Below are 20,092 nucleotides of genomic sequence, written 5' to 3' on the forward strand. Positions count from 1 at the left end.
GCGGGTCTGCCCTTAAGTGGGCAGCTCGGCCTCTCGCGCACCCTGGCCGAGGACAAGAGGGACGGTGTGTGAAACCGCAGGTCCGCAACTCACTGAGACCGTGACCGACCCGCCAGCACTTCTCCCCGCTGTCCCCAGCCGAAGGGCGGGCGAGTGCCCTCAGCCCTGACGCTGAACATGTAGGCGATCACCTTGAGAAGGGGTTAGGGCAATCCTGGCACAAAGGCCATCCCTGGTCCCCCTCGCCATGCCTGGCGTCGGGCTGTGAACTTTCTAGTGGGGTAAGTTCTCCTTTAAGAAAGCGAACTGTTCCTTATGCATATTTAAGGTTATTTGTCTGCAGCGCCCAGCTGACGCGGGGCTGGAGGCTCACACCCGGCACCCGAGCTCTGGGGCAGTAAATCATCCCAGTTTAAACGCACCCTCTGCCGGGGCTCCAGTTGGGAGCTCCTTGTCATTGCTCTAAACACATGTAAGCCAGAACGGGGTCGAGGGCGTTGGATGGCTGGGAGCAAGCAGGAGAGGGAAGACTGAGCCTAGTTAGGGAGATGGGTAAGGTATTTTGGTCATTTTCATCACTGACATCTCGCACACACACATGCACACACAAAACCAAACCAATAAACAAAGATAAACCATTTAGGCAATAAATCTTGTCCTTGAATTTCTTATTATTATTATCATAATTACTATTATTATTATTATTTCTTGTTCAGCCTAGGGGTTCCTGCCCCCCTTAGGACGTCTATATCCTTAAGGCAGCCGAGCGGTGGGGCTTCGAGACTCCTTCCCTCCCTTTGCCCTTCCCGAGAACGCTTTTATGGGCACACAGGTGTGTGTGGGGGAGTGGAGAGTAGCACCGGGAGGGTAAGTGAACCCCTTCCTTCAGCCGGGGAGGGCAGGAGCAGACCTCTCACGTCACCCGCGGATCAAAGGGCTCTTCTGCCGCCCCGGGGTGGGATCCCGAGCAGCGTCTTCAGCCTGCAGCGAGCGGGGGAGCCTCCTGGGGTTGCAAGCGCCTTGGAAAAGCCCCCTTCATGGCTAGGCACTCTGCTACCTCCGCGCGTGTGCACTTCTGTAAGTGTGTGCGAAACGACCAAGTGTATGTGAAGGTCAGGAGGGCGATCTTCCACTGCCGCTCAAGTGGGAAGGAGCAACTTTCAGTGCTGTGCTCTTAGCGGTTTCCTGCCTTTTAAAGTGAACTTGTTCGAGTGTGTTATTCAAAATGTGGTTCAGTAGTTATGCCTTCAAATTAAGTTGCTTCTCGGTCCTCATCGGGAAAAGCAGATATGTGTCCTCAATTGTATAGTATATATATAAAAAAATCTACTAGGTACTTTATGATTCCATCTGGAGAAATTAAAAGCCCAGAGCTGTAATGTTTATTCTTACATAGTTTACAAAAAATGGGGAAATGTGTGAGACACATGTCTCCAAATATAACCAAAGTGCTTTCTCTTCTGGTTAAAAAGTTGCATGCGAATGTTTTCATTTTAACACTCCCTGACACCTGTGTACTTCCAGGGAAACTTTTCTTGGCCGTTAGTGGTGAAGAACCAATTGTACCTATTAATGAATTAATTATTATTATGGCTGCTGAATTGACTTAAAGTGCTTTGGAGGCCAAACTAATACACGTTAATCAGTTACAATTAATTGTGTTTCAGCTGCTGTTTTAAACACAAAGGCGAGGAGGCTGTGTAGGGGATATAGGGCAGGGGGGTGATCCAGAGACCCTTTCTGGCCCGCGGCACCGAGCCCCCTTGATCTGAGATTTCCTTTTGGGTTGTGAAACCGGCACAACGTTGTCCCGCCTCGCGTCACACAAAAGTGTGAAGGGAAAGTTGGATGACAAACTCCTCTTTTCTCCCTCCGAAAGCTGCAAAGATTAAGGGAGTCCCGGACATAGGAGCCCAGCCCCGAAGGGAAGTTTCCCTTCGGAGTTAGCGTTGAGGGGAGGGCAGCGGGCGTAGACTTTGCTGTACTGTCTTTGCTTGGCCGCTTTTGTGTTGGCGACGGAGACAAGGAGACAGCGGTGGGCAGCGAGGCTGAAGGGCTCCGTAGAGCCCTCTCGAGAGGGGGGCGGCTGCAGCCCGTGGCCAGGAGGGTCTGGGAGGAGGCAAGAAAAAAGGAGGGGGACAAGCGGCAGTTGAGCTGGGCTTTATGCGTGCCAGGGAGGCCAGAGGGGCGGTCGCAGGGCCAAGGGAAGGAAAAACTGGGGCAGGCAGACAGGCTGCCGAGATGCCAAGGGCATGGTCATCCCCTGCCCTGCCGCTTTCCTCCTGCCCCGACGCCGACAAGACCTGTGTGGCAGGAGTGCCGAGCTCAGCTGGGCTGCGGCGGAGAGACCTGGGGAAGAGTAAGGCCGGGGAGAGGAGCTGAGAGTGTAGGGCAAAGACTGGGAAAACCCCCACGGGCGATGTGCCGCGGGAAGGCCCGAGGGCCGCCGTTTGGCCAACTCGTCGCAGGTTGTCCCATGTTTTGCTCAGCACTACGACTGCAGGGCAGCATCCCCTCACGAGGGGTGGAATACAAAAGTGGAGTGGACACTGGCTCAGGTGAACGGGCCGAAGACTGGAGGCGACTCAGGGACACTGGGGGTCGCGCACTGATTGCTTGCACTCCCAATGGCAGTTGGTGGCGGGAAGCGGCTGGAACTCAGCTGCCCCTTTTTTTGCCAGGGAAACGAACTTTTCCTCAACGATAACGACCTCTCTTCACAAAGTTAGGGGCGGGAGAGAGGGAGAGCCAGTGGTTCCTTCTGGACTGGGCGCCGCGCCCGCGCCTTGCCTGCCTCTCGGTCTCCCGCGACCCAGAGGGACACCAGACGTCACCAAGGATTTCTCTTCCTTAGAAACTTACACTCACAAAAGTTAAGCTCTCTCCTGATCCAGCCTTCAGTGCGGGTTTTGGTTTGTTTGTTTGTTTGTTTCTTTAATGCCAGTCGGGAGAATAGCAATTGGAAAAACTGTATGCTCGTTCTCCCGTTCTCTCTGGGATTGGGTTGCTGGGATTTTTTAGCGAATTGAGGGGTTTTTTTCCTTTTCTTTTGCCACCCCAGCTCTTTCTCAAAGATTCCTCTCCTTTCTCTCTCTCTCTCTCTCTCTCTCTCTCTCTTCCTCCCTCCCACTCCCTTCATCCCATTGACTCTACTCAGCTTTTGCTTAAGACAAAAGGACATGGAAAAAAGCAAACAACTCTACCCCTATACGTGCAAAGAGACCTTTCGTGGAAGGAAGTGAAACAAACAAAAAAACTTTTACCTGCAACAGAAGAGAGGGTACAAAATTATCCCCCCCCCACCCCCACCCCCATCCCCGTCCCGTATCGAATACAGCTGTAATTATTGGAAAATTGAGGAAAGAAAAATGTTTTCCACGTGGGAACATAGTAACTAAAGTGGTAGCTGTCGGTCGGGTAGGTAGGACACTTCGTTCCTGCTCATCATGCGTGGAATCGTTTTATCCATCTGGAATGGGTGCTTGTGCAGGTCTCGCAGAGGTGCAGGAAGCAAGTCCTCGGCTCTCTTATATCAGAAAACCACGATGCTCTGGATGAAATACGCGTACTAACCAACTTTCTCCCTCCCTAGTTTTATTTGTTTCACTTGGTTGAGGAACCTAGATGGTTAAAAACAAACAAAAGCACTTGAGTTTGTGTCGGCACTTTGTCGTCGGGGCAGCACACGCGCATTAGATTATTGCCAGGGATTTATTTGCATGCAGCTGCAAGCCCACAACCCGGTTGCTGACCGCTGCGCATAAAGGGCTGCCGGGGCCGGCCCCTGCCCGGCCGCCGCGGCTCCCGGCGGGAGCACGGCCTGGGGTCCGGGAGTGGGGGGAGTATTTGGGAGTCCCCAGTGCAGCCAAAGGCTGCAGGTGCGGGGGGTGGGGTGAGTCGGAGGCAACCCCGGCCCGCAGCCCCCCTCCCCGCCACCCGGCTCTCCCCCAAAGACAGCCGCAGCTCCGGGAAAAGCTTTCTCTAATATGTATGTCCGGGGGAAAAAGGAACCGGTGGCGGATCCTTGGGATTTCCCAGAGCTATTTTCAGTGCTTTGAAATTTGCAGTAATGTTGATGTTCTTCTTCCCCCCCCCCTTTTCTCCTCTCTCTATGGCCCAGTAGCGTTTGGCAGCGTTTGACGAGGGAGCTCTTAACCTTTGAATCAAAGACTTTAGGTTCAAACTACCTTCTTCGCTACCCCCTATAAGCCTCCCCTCTCCCTCCATAAAGAGACTTTGGGAGGATGGATTTGGCTGCATCTGGGATCTGTCTCCTTAGGCCTCCCTCTACCTCGGGCTACGCCACTAGGTCTCCTTCATCTTCTCGCGAAGACTCAGGCAAAGGCGCAGGGTTCCCGGGACTTGAACTTGCTCCCCTCCGAGTGCAGTGGGAGCAAAAACTGCCTCCGAGGTGGGGCCGGCTCGGGGGCGAGTCCCACGGCAACGCTACCGTGACCTGGCCAGTCTCCCCTTCCATGCGGGGAGGGATGGGGTCAAACCAGCCCTCACAAACCTGGGGGGACCTCTCTCGGTCCCTCTGCTCCGACGGTCAGCATGGGACTGTAGGAGAAAGGGAAAGACAAGACTGGGTTCGGGGAACTTAAATATTTTGGCAGAGGAAAGAGATGCTCCCACTCCACCCAGACTCCTTTGACTGCACGTGAGCAAGGGTGGCTGCTCCGGGCTTTTCTGCCAAACACAGGGAGCAGGAGCTACCAGATCAGGAGGGCCCCTCCGTGGGGAAAACCATTCCAGGAGGGCGAAGCTGGAAGGACAATAAAGATACACAGACACACACAGGGACACGTGCGTCCCCCGCCTTTCTCGCATCCCCGCCGCGGTGCGTGGGGATGTCGCGCTGGCCTTTGGCCAGGCCGCGCCACCGGGAAGGGGTGAAATCCTCCTGCCTGCTGACAGAGCGGGGCGGGCGGGCACGGCTGGGGCGGTTGGAGGGCAGCCCACCCCGCCGGGCCGGCCCGTCTAACTCGAAGTCCCCGGGTGCGGCCCGGTCGCCGAAGGGCTGCGGCTGGGCTGAGCAGGCACAGGAGCGCGCATCCCCCCTAACTGCCCCGCATTGCACAGAGAGGGTGTCTCCAACCCCATTCCCCCTGGAAACTGGAGAATAGGAGGCTACGGGTGCTTGCGCAAACTGGGGTACGCCTGTGGGGTACAGCGGGCAGCCCTTGCGGAGAGCGGGTCAGTAATACGAGTGACCAGGAAAAGCGCGGGGAAAAGGCAGGAGAGGATGAAACCATTCACAAGCTCCTTGCGGAGCGGGCGTGTGTTGTAATCTTTGTTTTGGTTCTGTTGTTTTGTTTTCCAGGAGATTGGGACAATAGCTGGAGTGGATTATGCATTCCCGTAGGCAATACTTCCCTGTATGGGCTTCAGGATGCAGTTGGAAGCTCGGGAACAAAGCGGGCATCGAATATCAAGGTAACTGGTCCCCTTCCTTTGTTTAGGCTATTGTTAATGACGGGGCTCACTCAGCCCTGGTCTCAGCCGTGCTGTATGGCATTAATATTGACTTGAGAGAATAGACAGGGCAATTAAAAAGCAAACCAACCCCAAACCCAGAACAACAGCAGCATCCAGCTCAAGCCCAGTTCTTCAGGTAAAACACGCCTCTTCTGGACTATTGAGATTGATATTGTCATCTCACCTGGTATTCACAGAAATGCACATACTGTTTGAAAAATTAAACATATCTGTACCGATCATTAACACCCAGGGGAGACACCGTAACCCTGTTTTTCAATCCAAAATAAAAAGGGAAAGGACATTATTTTCAAATACCCACTATTACAGCATGAGGGAATTCTCATCATGGTAAAAAAAAGAAGTTTAAAAATCCAATAAAATTTTTCTTTTAATTATGATACTCTAAAAGTAGCAGAAACCTGAGTGTTTATTGACTCGTTTTCTTCTTCTTGAGCTAGTGGATGGTATTTAAAGTTCAACATTTCACACAGCTCCTTGTTTAGTTTAATTTCCTCGGCAATCTATGCAATTTCAGCAAAATGAGTTAAAAATTTTGGTACACATCTGAGTATGGATCTGCATAAAAAAGAAGGGTGACAGAACTGGGGAGAAGATGTCTTATTATTTTAGGAAGAGAAGGGAGAGTATGTTTGTATGTCTGTGAGGATGCCCATGCGTGAAAGAGAGAGAAACAAATTTAGAGATTTTCACCTTACATGTGGTTTGTAGCTTTAGTGTGGACTCTGGAACAAATATCTTATTACATTTCTCTGAGAAATGTCCCACTGGGGTAAACAGACCCCCATTTTGAATGAGAGCTTCAGGAGATAAAAGAAATGTATGTTACTCCAGAACAATTCTTTACCAACCCATTTTTTTCCAGAAAGATTAATTTCAGCTCTGCTATCCTGGGCCCATTTTCCGTCAGGGAAGGGATATAATAATGATCAATGCCTGGCACTTCTCATATCTTTTGTACTTGGTAAATATTCGCAATGTCTTGAATGTGGAAGGGAGGTGAAGAGATGAACCCAAAGTCAGCTTCAGACTCTCTGCATTCACACAGAGGCAGGAAAATTCCAAACAACCAAACCAACCTTTCAGAAGACCCTCCAGCCCACAGGTCCACTACAGCCACACGCTAACCTTTTGTATTTTAGCTGCCTGCTTGGTGAAGTAGTCTCCACACATCCGGATACCTGGGTTTATTTGACTAGCTCAGGCTGTACATTAGTAGTCCAGTTGAAAATGGAGCCTGGAGTTGTTAAGTAAACAGTTCCTTGTCGACTGTAGTGTGGACTGAATGCTGTGTAGTCAGCTCTATGGAGCAGTGGCAGGGAAGTAGCACCAAGCATTTCCAAGACTAATAACAAAAGGGTTACTATATATAAAATGTTTATACAGCTCACATTTCCTCAAGTTATTTAAATTTTGGTTTGATGCACATAAATATAGCAGCCATACCAGGTTCCCCATTAGCCAGTCCCTGCTTTTTCAATTAATTTCAATTTGAAAGAATGGCCTCATACACAAGACAGTCCAACAACTCTTTGACTTTCTCCACTCAGTGTGGACCTCAGAAAGAAATAGCATCTGTCTTTGTCATTTCACATGCGTATCACAGTGTCTTGACATTGTTTTTTAAGAGCAGGCCTACTATCAGTGAGGGTAACAGTCCCCAGCTGGTTCCCCTTTTCTAATCCATTTTTCTCCTTCTCATCTGAAGCTCATTTTGAGGAAGAAATAGTTCTGCTGAGTCCCTGTGCCTGGACTTTGGGGAGCATGGTGCAGTGGTCTCATATGAAAGCGCTGTCCCTGTGGGTAGAAACTCTCCTCTGTACCATGTGCCTGCAAAAAAGGCAGTGAAGGGACATTTGGAGTAACCAAGCATCTGGCATCAAGCAACAACAATCCACTTCAAGCAGTAGCGGAGGAGTTTGTTCCCAACCCAAATACTTCGTGGTGCTCAACACTGGTGTCAAATTGGTTTGAACTGTCCCAAGTCTAAAATAAAGATCTCCATTGTGGTATACCAGTGAACTTCTCTTGCTAAACCTTCCCTTTTTGTGTTGAAGGTATAGAGCTGATACAATGCTGTCTTTTCACCCCACAGATAGGTGCAATGGGAAAAATTCAGAAAAGTTCTGTTTAGTTTTTTTTCTCTTATAGTTGAAGAAATGCAAGCTATCAGAAACAAGCTTAAGTTTGAAGGTACAGATTTCAACATGTGAGCTGGAAACATATATACTGGCACTATTCAACAGCTCTGTAAGGGCTGTGCTCTAATTCTGGCTTTTAATCTCATCTTTGTTAAAGAGAGATGCAAAATGGAATGGAATCTGTTTATTTATGCTGTAGCCTTGTGATACTCATCCTATAACCGTTGAGGAGAGAAGCAAAACACTCTGCTAAAGCTTTGGATGAGCCTGAGTTTCAGGGCGACTCTACTTTTCACAGGTGCTCACTTCACTGCCTTTCTTCCTTTAGTATTTGTTGTATGGATTTTTTTTCCTGCCATTCTACATTTTAAAGTGAGTAAAGACTAAATCCTGCCGAGGGGGCAAGCTCCCTTCATCACAAACTCACGTTTGGAAAATGCCTACCCCTTTTGACTGCCCCCCTTCAAGTCATCATCTCCCTTTCAGGGGAGAAGAGAATACCTTAAAAGAAAAAGAGAGAAGCAGAGGTGGGGGGCGGGAGGGAACCCCTGATTCCTCAGTGATCTGCGCAGCTCGGACAGACCTCCAAGTTCCCTTTACCTCCAACAGACGAGCCCCATCAGAGAAAAAAAAACCAAAACAGGCCTGAACTTTTCACGTGGGGGAAAAAAAAAAGGGAAAATAAACTTTGGATTTAACTCTTTGTTGCAAAACCCACCACAACCAAAACCCTAGCCAACAGCAAAAGCGACCGGCGACAGCCAGCGCCCGGTCCCGAGGCGGCCCTCACCGCCACAAAACGCCCCAGCCCTAACTGCCAGCACCCTGCGTGCAGCCGAGCCCCGGGGCTCCCTTCGCTGCCCCGCGGAGAAGGCCACCCTCCCTTCGAACACTGCGGGGGAAGGCAGCCCTGCCTGGGGTCTGCGGGGCTGGCAGGGAAGTTTTTTGGTACTCCTAAAGGCATACGCGCGCGCGCGCGCGCACACACACACACACACACACACACACACACGTATCTATCTATATCATACACACACATCTTTATATATAGATTTATATGTAGGTGTCTAGTCTATGTTTAAATTATTCTATCTATACACACAGTCCTCCTCTGATGAGGTCATTCTCCCATATATACGAGACTAGCTGCATGGTGCCAGAATCTAACTCCAAGATCTTATCTCTGCCCATATAAAAGCAATATAAAGTAAATGTTAGCAGAAGGGGAAATAAATTTTGGTGAGAAACATTCAACAAGGTGTCCCTGAAGGCTTTTCCTCCGCCCTCCCCAGCCGATGTACCCACGCACTTTATGCCAAAGAGACCCATTTCACAGCAAGAAACTCCTGCTTTAGAGCAAGGGCAGGCTGCACCCTGCATCGTGGGTCTGTGCCTGACTGGGGCTGCACCTTGACATTTTTAATCCCCTCTTCGCCTTTCCAAGCGATGCTCTCCTCTCTAATGCGCTAATCGGTTGCAGCTTATTTATTTTTATATTTTCCTCTGTGGCTCCAAATGTCTTAATGTTTTTTGATTTCAGGAAACTCAAAACGGAAGGAGGGATGCTACTTGAAAGTGTGACTCAAAAAAAAAGGTTTCGCTTTGCAGCCATCAGTAGCACCAGGAGACAGCTCCATTAAAAAAGTAGTTTTCCACTGCTCTTGAAAAGCCGTTATTTTTTACATCGCTTTTAGGAAGATAGATTAACAAAACATCACATTTCAAGCCACTCTGATCTGTAATTAAATGGAGGAGCCGGTTTGTATTCTCCTATGGCTTTTACAGAAGTTGCAGTGATCCAAAGTCAGGTTGCTGTGTCAGAGTGGCATTTTTATTAATGAGAATACAAAAAGCTTGCATATTCTTAGCCCGGCTTGAATTTAGTTGCTAAGCAACCGCTGTATGGTAATTCATCCGCGAAATTTAAATCTTGGAGAAAGGATCCTGCGTTTTGCTGAATGGTCGCCACGAGGAAAACAACTTGTGGGACCCGCGGCAGCTGCCGCCGCGGCACCGCGCCGCCCGCCCTCTGGCTCCCCCGGGCCGCCCGCCGGGGAGGGAGCGCAGCCGGACACCTGCGGCCGTCCCGTCGGCGCTGCCCCGGACCAGCCTCCCACGCGTGGGGAAACGCGGCACCACCGTTTCCCCGCGCTTGGCGCGGCTCGGGCCCCGCCGCAGCCACCCCGTTGGGGAGCGGTGAGGAGGAGGCAGGTCTCGTCGCGACCCCAAGGGCGAGGCCCCGCGGGTGCCTCCGCGGACCCATCTGCTCCTTTGGTGTCGGGAAGGATGGGATGGGCGGTGAACCTATCCCCGCTCGGCCTTCACCTCTTAGCTTTTTGTGTCGCCAAAGCCTCTCAACCAAAGAACTCCCTACTGCTGTGTCATTGACACTGCGGGGCCTCTCGCCTCCCTCCTCTGCTCTCGCTCCCACCGCCTATTGAGGGCTGCGCCCACTCCATTGTGCCAAACTGCAACTGAAAACACCGATGGGGCAATAACCGCCTGCCTCCTTGCATCTCCTCCACTCCCTCCATCCATCCATCCATCCCTCTCGCCACAGGTGACCAAGTTTCTCTCCAACCTTGGTTTTAGCAAAATGGGTCCCTGTCCTCAAGCGTCGTCCCACGCCTGCCTCCCAGACCGGGACTTGTTGCATCCCTTTTAGAGTTTTATTAATTACCCTGGAACTTAAGCAAACTAAAGTTTGGCGAAGAAGCTCACGCCTACAGTTTGGTCCTGCAGCCTGCCAGTTACAGAGGTAATCTTTACACTCTCTTCCAAATCGGAATGAGCATCTCTGCGCTTCAGAAAGGTATCCTTGCACAAATATATAGAAGTATCGATTTTGCTGTAACTTGAAGATGTTGATCATTTATTACAAAAATAAACGAATAAATACAACAATATATTGTTGCTTTCAACAGGATAAATATTTTACAAATATATAATTTAAAAAACAAATTGAATTGTTAAAATTATTTAAAATAGTACACTTATTGATAAAATTATCAATAGTATATACTGCATTTCATATTAGAACCAATTATTCTCTAAACGTTCCAGTTAAAACCATTCATACAAACAAGTTATGAGCATGGTGATGTGCAAACACGAGTCACTACAGTAAAGCAAAGGTTTCTGTAACGATCACTTTCTGATAGGAACCGCTGCATTTTAAAACTGAAGTAGAGCTCTTTGCTAAATTTCGGAAAATACGTGGACCAACAGCAGTGAGATGACTTTTTGAATACACCTGAAAATGATTTATTGTGTACAGACTCGACGGGGGAAGAATGGGATGTGAGAAGACTGGGATGTAGTGGAGGATCACAGGATTTGAAAACGTAAACTATAAATAATCACATCTCGGGATTACCCAGTCTGATCAAACATAATTTTGTAAAACATTTGGCTTTCCTTTAGGTAGAGGGAAAAAAACCACTAATGAAAACTATGCCAACTCCGTTACCAAGCACAGAACACTGATATTTTAAATGAATACAATTACTAAATTCATTAAGAGATCTGGCGATATATAACAATATTTTCATTATTTACACGTGTAACAATATAACCCTTAGCGCAAACCCTCTCACTTATTATCTACCTCTTGCTATCTCAGAGACTCACAACCCTGAAATTCCTAAATACATTCAAAGGATTCAGTTTCTCGGGGGGGGGGGGAGGGGGCGGGAGGGGGGGGGGGTGGCGGAGGCGGGGGGAGCGCCCATGGCCTCACTTTTTGTGCATGACAAGTCCACAGAACGGGCATATTTTGCCAGTCCCTTCGACCACACGTTCCTCCTCCAGCCTAACGCCCAGCTTTTCGGAGGCAGCAACCCGCAAATGTTGCCTTTTAATAGAAAGCAGCGTGAAGCCTAACGTTAGCTCTTTGTTGCCATCCAAATCAAGTAACCAAATACCGCTCCGAAATTTAAATAGACTTTCTCCGCGGCTAATAAAACCGTTCCCCTTCGCGTGTGAAAACAGGATCCCACCTGACGTGTCGGTGGTACCCGGTCCCCGGAGGGGTGCCCGACCGGCCCGCCTGCCCGCCGGCCCCCGCCCGACCCTTTTTCCCTACCCAGCAGCAAAATCAGCCAGCAGCTTCTGCTGAAACGAACAAAAGAAAGAGCGTCCTTTACCCCTTCGGGTTCTCTTTGCCTTTGTTGAGTTGGCTTCTCCCCCCCCATCTCTTTTTTTTCCTCCGTGTAAGTAGGGCCTTTCGGATTACACAAATCAAACCGACGGTAACATTTACTACGAGGTGGTGTTAAAATTACGCATCCTGGTGCGCTGCTCTCAGGTTGGCTTTAATTTATAGACTGACACAAGGCCTATCTGTTCCTGCAGCAGTTTTCTGGGGGTTTAACCCCTACCTCAATAGCGCTTAGAGAAGCAAGGCGAAGGAGGGGGGGCGCGGAGGAGAGGAAGAAGAGGAAGGTGAGGAAAGAGCCACGGGCGAGCTGGATCATAAAAGAAAACCTTATTCTCCAGCAGACTATCAGTGGAGACGGCTGGATGCAGTAGATGCAGCTCTCTACTTCCCATAACCTCCCCGCTGCAAAATAAAGAGAGCTGAGACGGGCATTCACTTGTCCCTATATTGCAATAAATTATAGCGGATAAGTATGACAGGTCAGCTAGTGCATCTATTGGCATCTCCAACGTTACTGACACACGCGTGTGTTTGCAAAGAAGGCATGGCAGCGCTATGGCAGAGTGGAGGAGAAAACGAGGCTACATCATTTCACACCCCACAGAAAAACCCTAAAACAACAACAACAGTCACAACAACATCAACAACAGAAATGGTGAACTAGGCAGACCGCACGTAGGATGCTGAAAGTATTATTATTCTATGTATTCCGTCAGAAAAAAATGGGAGTACCTTTTCCTTAAATTATAAAGATAAATTAAATACAAATATTAATACATATGTAAAATGCATAAAAATAATTATAGCTTAGCCCCCCTTCCCCTTCTTTGGCCCCCCAGGCCTCAGTTTGGAAAGAGCGGAAACAAGACTGAACTTTTGGAAACATCCCTCTCAGCATCTGCCACGCGGGACCAGAGGACGCGCTCAGGTATCACCAACGCCCAAGTGACAGCCTAAACCGAGCCGACACAGCCCTTTCTGGGAGAAGGTGGCCTCTGGTCATCTCTAATCTTGCAATCCTTCCCGATGACACAGGGTCCCCGGGCTGATGAAGGGGCCGCGGACACGGGCTCGGCGGAGGGGCGGGCAGGGGATGAGCCCTGCGCCGGGCCGGCAGCGGCAGGGGTTCGGCGGGGCCACTGCCCAGGAGCATAGGACCGTGTAGCTGGCAGGTCGGACCCTCGGTATTTCTCTCACTTCAGCAGTATGTCCCTTCAGAGAACTTTTTTTTTTTTTTGGACACAGTGTTTATGCATCAGACACAGACTATTTCATTCTAACAAATTTATTTTCTCAATCAGCTCTTACGGAATCACTACTCAAATTAAATTACAATCAAATTATCACATCAAAAGATACCCTTATTACCTAACAACTGTCCATATTTTCATTTCATTTTGATTTGTGCTCGTCTGAAAAAAACACGTAATACAAGATCTGGGGAAAAAATAAATTACCGTTTTGCAGCAGTTCATAGGTATTCTGAATAAAATATTAAAAGAAGTCATTTAATGAAAATATAAAGCAAATTTTTTTTAGATCAACAACGGATCTAACAATTCTATATTGCCGTCTTTTTGAAAAGTCTGTTTATTAAAACCTACCAAAAACACTGCTTGGAAATGGCAGTATTATATAATCACATCCACAGCACCCATTCAATCAAAGTTGGCAACGGATTTAGGAGAGAAGTTCAGATAAGTGCAGCTGCAGATGCTCAGTCCTTCTAAATCCCTTTATCTGAATCAGTCCAGAAATAAAAAATAAAAATATTAATAAAAAAAATATTAGCAGTGGATTTTTTTATGACTCTTCCATGATGATTGGCAGCCGTCAGGAGCAGGACTTTGACAGCCCTAAATTATTTCCCTTTCTCTCGCTGGTTCCCTTAATTCATGCAAAGTCCTTCTACAGAGCTTGAACTTTAGGTACCAACAACCTCTCCTTCTCCCACCCTCCCCTCGGCGTCTGTCCCTCCCCCCTTTCTCCTCAGGGTCAGTTTTATTGGTGTGTGGGCATTTATTTCCATATTTTTGTTCTATAGCTATACCTATATATATAGATAAATATATATATATGTATTTGCTTCCCTATTCAGTCTGCTTGTTTTTAGTGCTGTGTGCATATTTTTTTCCCTGGAAAAAGTGGACCCTTTCATTAAGCAGAATATATAGAGATATAGATATATATGTTTTCAGTGTGGATGTCTGCCTTGCACCAAAATTCTACGGTTTGGCCAAGAAAAACAAGGTGTTGGAATGCAGCAGGCACCTCTGATTAACCAGATTATTTTACTTCTGCTTCCCTTTTTTCTGATTGCTCCCATTGGAAAAAAAAATAAAAAGAGAGGGAGATAGAAAGGAGAAAAAAAGTTTCTGTGATTCAGAGAAGAGAGCCCTTCTGGGGATAGGGGGAAGAGTGCGGGGAGGGGGGAGGAGGGGAGAGAAGAGGCGCAGACAGTGGTGTCCTTGCTGGGAGAGGGGAATAATTTGGAGAAAAATAAAAAATATAATTTAAAAAAAATCCCAATCCCACCCATCCAAGCCCTCTCCCCACAACCAACTAACCCCCCGGCACATCTGCGGTTTTGGTGCATTACGCATCTCCACCCCGTTTTCCCAACACGGTCTAAACGCTCTCGCTCGGATCGACCTTCTCCACCGCTCCCTATTGGTATCGATCTTATATATATATAGATGCACGCATATATCCATATATATATAAACACAAGCAGTCTGAACGAGCCTGGATCGTGTGTGTGTGTGTGTGCGCGCATGTGTGTGTGTCTGTGTGTGTGAGCGTGCGGCTGTGCGCGGCGGTGCCGGTGGCGGTACCGGCGGCGGTGCCCGGCCCGGCCCGGCCCGCGCTGTCCCCGCGCTCCCCGGCCCGCCCGCGGTGCCCCTCACTGCACGCTGGTCTGCAGTCCGTGGTGAGGGGGAGGCGTGTCGGAGTTGACGGTGCCGACCTGGGAGTAGACATCGTCGGGGGTCTGCTGCTGGATCCCTGGGGGGGTCATCCGTTTCTCTTTCTGCCTCCGATTGCAAAACCAAACCCTGACCACCTCCTTCTCCAGCTGCAGGCTGTCCGCTAGGTTCGTAATCTCCTGGGCGGAGGGCTTGGGGCATTTCAGAAAGTGGCTCTCCAAGGCCCCCTTGACACTCACCTCGATGGAGGTCCGCTTCTTCCTCTTCCTGCCCTGGGCGGCGATCTTGTCGATGCTGGTGGGGCTGCCAGTGGAGGAGTCGGCTTCCTCTAGCCACTTGTTCAACAAAGGCTTCAGCTTGCACATGTTCTTGAAGCTGAGCTGCAGGGCCTCGAAGCGGCAGATGGTGGTCTGCGAGAAGACGTTGCCGTAGAGGGTGCCCAGCGCCAGCCCTACGTCGGCCTGGGTGAAGCCCAGCTTAATCCGCCTCTGCTTGAACTGCTTGGCGAACTGCTCCAGGTCGTCGGAGGTCGGCGTGTCCTCGTCGGAGTGCGGGTCGTGGCTGTTGACGCCGCCGTGGTGCGGCGGGTGATGCCCGGGGTGCTGGTGGTGGTGGTGATGATGGTGCCCGGGGTGCTCGCCCAGCTCCGGCGTCTCGCCGCGCACCAGCCCCGGGTGCACCAGGGTCTGCCCACCGGGGGGGGGACTCAACATGCCGTTCACCGTGAAGCCCCCGGGCTGCGAGTAGAGGAGCGACTGCTGCTGCTGCTGCCCGCCGGCCATAGAGGGCAGGTGGGCGGCCGCCGCCGCCCCCCAGGCCGCCGGGTGCCCCTGGTGCGGGGGGCCCAGGTGGGGCGGCCGGTGGTGCAGCGCCGCGCCCGAGTGCAGGTCGTCGCGCCCGCCGCTGCCCTTGACGTCGGGCGGCGGCGGCGGCTGCTGGGGGCTGCCCGTCATGCCCACGGGGCTGCCGGACCAGGGCGAGCCCGCTTCGGCGGCAGCAGCGGCGGCGGCGGCGGCGGCGGCGGCGGCGTGGGGCAGGGCTGTCACCCACTGGTGGGCATGGCTCAGCATATGGCCGCCGTTGCTGGCGGCCATGGCGCCCGGCATGAAGTCGCTCTGGACCATCTTGGCCGCCGGGTCGCCGCGGTAGCCGCCCGCCACCGAGGTGACGGCCACACTCCCCGGCTGCATGCCACCGCCGCCGCCGCCGCCGCCGCCGCCCGAGTCGGCGTGGACGATGGAGCCGGCCGCCAGGATGCCGTTGCCGGGGAGGTAGGGGTTAGAGGTGGCCGCGGCCATCCCGCGCCTGCCGCCCGCCGCTCGCCCCCGCCGCGCCGCGGCCGCCGCTGCGCCGCCGCCGCCGGCTGCCGGGCGCCCGCCGCGAGCGCCCTTGCCCGGCGCTGCCGGGGCCGCCGCCCGCGCCGCCGCCGCCGCCGCCGCCTTCCCAGCCTCGCCGGGGCGCCGGGGCGCGGGGTTCACCTGCTAGCGCTCCGCGGCGCGCTCTCCTCCGCTCGTCCGCCAGCCGTCCTGCCTCCGCTCCGCGGCGCGCTCGTTGCGGTCGCCGGCTCTCGCTTCGCCTTTTATATTTTTTTTAGCCTTTCTTTTTTTTTCCAAAAACCCCAGAAATATTTAACTGTATATATATTTTTCCTCCGCCGCCTTCTCGCCCGGGTTTGCTGCTCGGAGGGACGAAACCAAACAAAGGCTAAAAAGCAAAAAAAGGGGGGGAGGGGATCAAAAAGCCCCCGTGCCTTCTCCCCTTCGCTCCCCTAGGAGTACATCTCCTCCTCTCAGCCTTCCCCTCTCAGAGAGAAACTTTTCCTTTTCTTCTTCCTTTAAGGCTTTGTGTGTGGGTATATTTTCCTTTTTTTCTGCCTCTCTCTCTGTCTTTCTCTCCTCGGTTCCTCGATCTCCTTTTGCTCTTTTATTTGCAAGTTTTGTTGGTGTCCTAAGAAAACTTCCTGTGATGATGGTGGTGGTGATGGTGGTGATGATGCATTTCTCAAAGTTGTGCTGTTGCTGGAGCACTTTGTCCCCTTTGAAACAAGAGTCCTGCCGGAGCCTTCTTGCTAGAGTCACGCTCTGCATAAGACATTTTTTTCTCTCTACCTTTCCTTTAGGCGGTTGGGAAAAAAAAAAGTAGTAAAAAAGAAATATAAAAAGTTGAAATTTCTCGTTACCTCGCGAATTGTTTCTTTCCCTCTCCCGCTCGCTCTCTCGCTTGGTTTGTTGTCTTTTTTTTTTTGTGTGTTTGTTTTGCTTTTTATTTTAATTCCAGCAGTTGGTCGAGGGAGGAGGCGGAGGAGGAGCGCCTTGGTGGAGAGGTGTGTGTATGTGTGTGTGCATATATGGTATCCTTTATACACTAACTCCAGCGGGGAAGTTGGCTGCCGGGCTGGCAGCGCGCACTGGCGATGCCGGAGTCCCGCCGCTCGCCTCTCCCCGCCTCCCTCTCCCGGGCCGTGCCCGCGCCCGCACCCTCCCTCCTTTCGTCCGTCGTCCCTCCCTCTCTCCTCCCTCCCTGCCGCCGCCGCCGCCGCCCGCGCCGCCACCGCCCAGCCCCGCCGCAAGGAAGCGGCCGCGCCGCCCCCGCCGATTGGCTGCGAGCCCCGTGACGGACAGCCCGCCGCCGGCCGCGCGGCCCCCCTTCCGGCCGTTCCGATTGGCTGCCTTTTAATTTAGGCAAAGTGGCGTCGGAGATGGAAGTTGCCCCCCTGTTCCCTCTATCCCTCCTCCCCTCCTCCCTCTCCCCTTCCTCCTTTCTCCTCCCTCCCTCTCTCCTCCCTCCGCCTCTTAACTCTTCCTGGCCGGCGGATACACGCACCTCGGAGCTCTCCCGCCGCCGCCTCTCGGGCAGCGGCGAGCGCAGGCGGTAATAATTAAAAACAACAGTAATAACGACAGTAATAACGACGCCGCAGCCGGGCGGAGGTCGGAACGGCATTTGTTCGGAGGTGCCACTGCCGTGCACGCACACCCGTCTCCCCATCCCCGGCGGTGCCCCCACGGGCACTGAGAGCTGCCCCCCCGGCGCTCGGCCCCAGAGGCGCCCGCCCTCCGCCCGCTCCCTCCTCCCTTTGTCCGGCCCCGCACCCCGGGGTGCGCCCCGAGCCCCGGCAGCCCCCCCGCAGCCGTCACTCTGGGAGGCCGGCCCGGCAGCCCCGGTGAAGGGCCGCCCCGTCGGCGGGGGAGGCGGCGAGGGGAGCCCCGGCTGGGCTTGCCCAGCGCGCCGCGGTCTACTCGCAGGGAACCAGCCCCGCGGCATTAAACGCTGTAATATTTCTCGTCCAGCGGAAAGAGTTAAGGGGGGCGGGGGAAGGCGGGGGAGAGATGCGACCGAGCGGAAATGCTGCGCGCAGGCAACCTCAGTGAACCACAGAAGAAGAGAAAGTGGTAACAAAAACAAGGGCAAATTGAACGCTCCTCAGGGACTGCCGGTGCGCTAACACCGCTCGGACACGGAGGGGACACGGCGCTGCCAGTGACCGCCGCGCCGCGCAGCGCCGTCCCACGCGCTCTTCCCGGGTGGCGGGGACCCGCTCGAGGAAAACACGCGCGATGCGGGCATGAGCATGGGGAGCGTCACCCCCCATCTGGCCCTGCCCACCCCGCTCCCCTCCTCCGCACGCCCGGGAGGCGGTAAGCTGCGTCCCGCTGGCAGCGCCCTCCGCGCCGCCCCGCTCCCGCCGCGCTCGGCAGCCGGTGCTCGGGGCTCTCTCCAGCCCCCGGCTGGCACGGCACAAAATACCATGGTACGTCGGGTTAGAAAAACCATTCAAGTGAAGCGTACGGATCTGAAGGGCGCTGGTAACTAAACACCAAACATAATGATTTTACACATATATATACATATATATATATATATGTGTGTGTGTGTGTGTGTGTGTGTGTGTATTTGTTCCCAGGCGTCCTCCAAAGGTTTCTTTTTTATGTAGAAAAGATGCAACACAGATTTCATTGAATAAATCTGAGATCTCCAGGTGCAGACGTTTGAATAGTCAGTGCCAGAACCCCATGTTTTCCTTTCCAGCCGATTTTGCTTGGATCAGGCTCAAAAACCGAGTGAGTCTCGTGGTTTTGTTTACACTGAATGGGGTGGATAGGAACGGTGCCATGGGGCCGTCTTTCATTAATATACAGTGAGGATTTTGTCTAAATTACTGCTATGAATTTCACAGTACACGCTTTCAAAAGCCGTCTCAGGTGGCCTGATGAAACGTGATAGCGCCTCTGCAAACAGATCTACTTTCTTCATAAAAAAGGAAGGTGGGGGTGTGGAGAAATCCCCCCAAAATAAAAAAAATGTACATCCTCATAACAGCGACAACAAAAAAAATAAAGCTTGAGCTGGAGTAATGTCTTTTATTTTTAAAAAATATCCTAACAAAAAACAAACAACCAACTTCGTTTCCCAACTCTTCCCACCCCCTCCCTTGCAGAGTGAGATTGTTTTGTCTGGAAAAAAATCCAAAGTATAACAAGGGGAGAACAGTTAGTGCTGATTTTCATTTGCATAAATTTTCATATATTTTGGTGAAAATAATAGACTAGTGGAGAGCGGGGCTTAGTGGAGTCAGTGCAAAGGAAAATCTTAACATGGATCGTTTCGCTGGAGTTGAGAACATGCTTTTTTCCCCCTGTCACCTTATTAAAATCAAAAATTAAAAAAAAATCTCTAAATCCTGGAAGTATGATCGGTAAGTGTTTTACATTTTTTTATCTACTTCTGTTTTCTTTAAAGTCTTCTGGATATATATTTTCAAAAGCTTAGGACAAGACAGGGAAACCTATGGCAACTGCCTGGAAGGAAACAGGCTGGATGAAAAAGCGAAAGGAAAATAAAAATCCCACCAAGCTACAAAAAGCACCTTAGTGAAATGTTACATAAAAAACGTGGATTCATTCCAAAGCTCAATGCAGTAAAGCAATTCTTCAGCGCTGGAAAGTCTTTCTGGTTACTACTTCACTTTTCTGGGCACTGTTAATTATTGTAACACCAGGACTCGGGGAGGCTGGGGCGGGCGAAGGGGGGCGAGGGATGAAGCGGCGGGGAAAGCTCTCGAAAATATTGCAGATTTGTAAAGGGAAGGTGAGGCAGAGATGCGAGCTGTTTTCAAACGCTGCTTCGCGGGGGAGCAGGGGGGATCTTCTGGCGGGCGGGAAGGGGGGTAGGTCGGTGCAGCGGGCGGGAGAAGGGCCAGGGCAGGGCCGGGGCGCGGGTGACCCGAGCACCTGCCGGCGCAGGGCCGGGTGCGAGGGGAGGCAGGAGAAGGTGCGGAGCAGCGGTGCGCGCAAAGGGTTAATATTGTAACTAGGGAACAGACGGTTAAGCACAACATCTAGAGCTCTGTAGTGAAAGTCCATCAGAAA

At 51.7% G+C, this 20,092-nt stretch overlaps 1 protein-coding gene and 2 long non-coding RNA genes across 11 annotated transcripts in view; 2 read left to right on the forward strand and 1 right to left on the reverse strand.

Annotated features, from left to right (window-relative positions):
• The first annotated feature begins 452 nt into the window (after positions 1–452).
• LOC139678767 (uncharacterized) lies at positions 453–9,630 on the forward strand. Of its 4 annotated transcripts, none has more exons than XR_011699102.1 (3): positions 453–472; positions 5,324–5,436; positions 9,181–9,630. It is a non-coding gene; the product is annotated as an uncharacterized lncRNA (long non-coding RNA). The 4 variants fall into 4 exon arrangements; XR_011699103.1 differs by lacking the exon at positions 453–472 and adding an exon at positions 497–552; XR_011699101.1 differs by lacking the exon at positions 453–472 and adding an exon at positions 836–1,077.
• Positions 9,631–11,364: 1,734 nt separating this feature from the next.
• On the reverse strand, positions 11,365–17,160 carry POU3F3 (POU class 3 homeobox 3). Its single transcript, XM_071577197.1, has 2 exons — positions 16,903–17,160; positions 11,365–16,804 (listed from the first exon to the last, which is right to left on the reverse strand). Exon 2 carries the CDS (start codon positions 16,019–16,021, stop codon positions 14,702–14,704), a length of 1,320 nt encoding a protein of 439 aa, XP_071433298.1. The 5' UTR covers positions 16,022–16,804; positions 16,903–17,160; the 3' UTR covers positions 11,365–14,701.
• A 2,030-nt stretch (positions 17,161–19,190) lies between these two features.
• The window catches only part of LOC139682744 (uncharacterized), a 39,711-nt gene continuing 38,809 nt past the window's right edge, over positions 19,191–20,092 (forward strand). For all 6 annotated transcript variants that reach the window (XR_011699681.1, XR_011699672.1, XR_011699694.1 and 3 more), the window contains exon 1: positions 19,191–19,419. This is a non-coding gene — a long non-coding RNA (uncharacterized lncRNA). The remainder of the gene's footprint in view (positions 19,420–20,092) is intronic.

This window comes from Pithys albifrons, chromosome 1 (assembly GCF_047495875.1).
Source record: "Pithys albifrons albifrons isolate INPA30051 chromosome 1, PitAlb_v1, whole genome shotgun sequence".
NCBI lineage: Eukaryota > Metazoa > Chordata > Aves > Passeriformes > Thamnophilidae > Pithys > Pithys albifrons.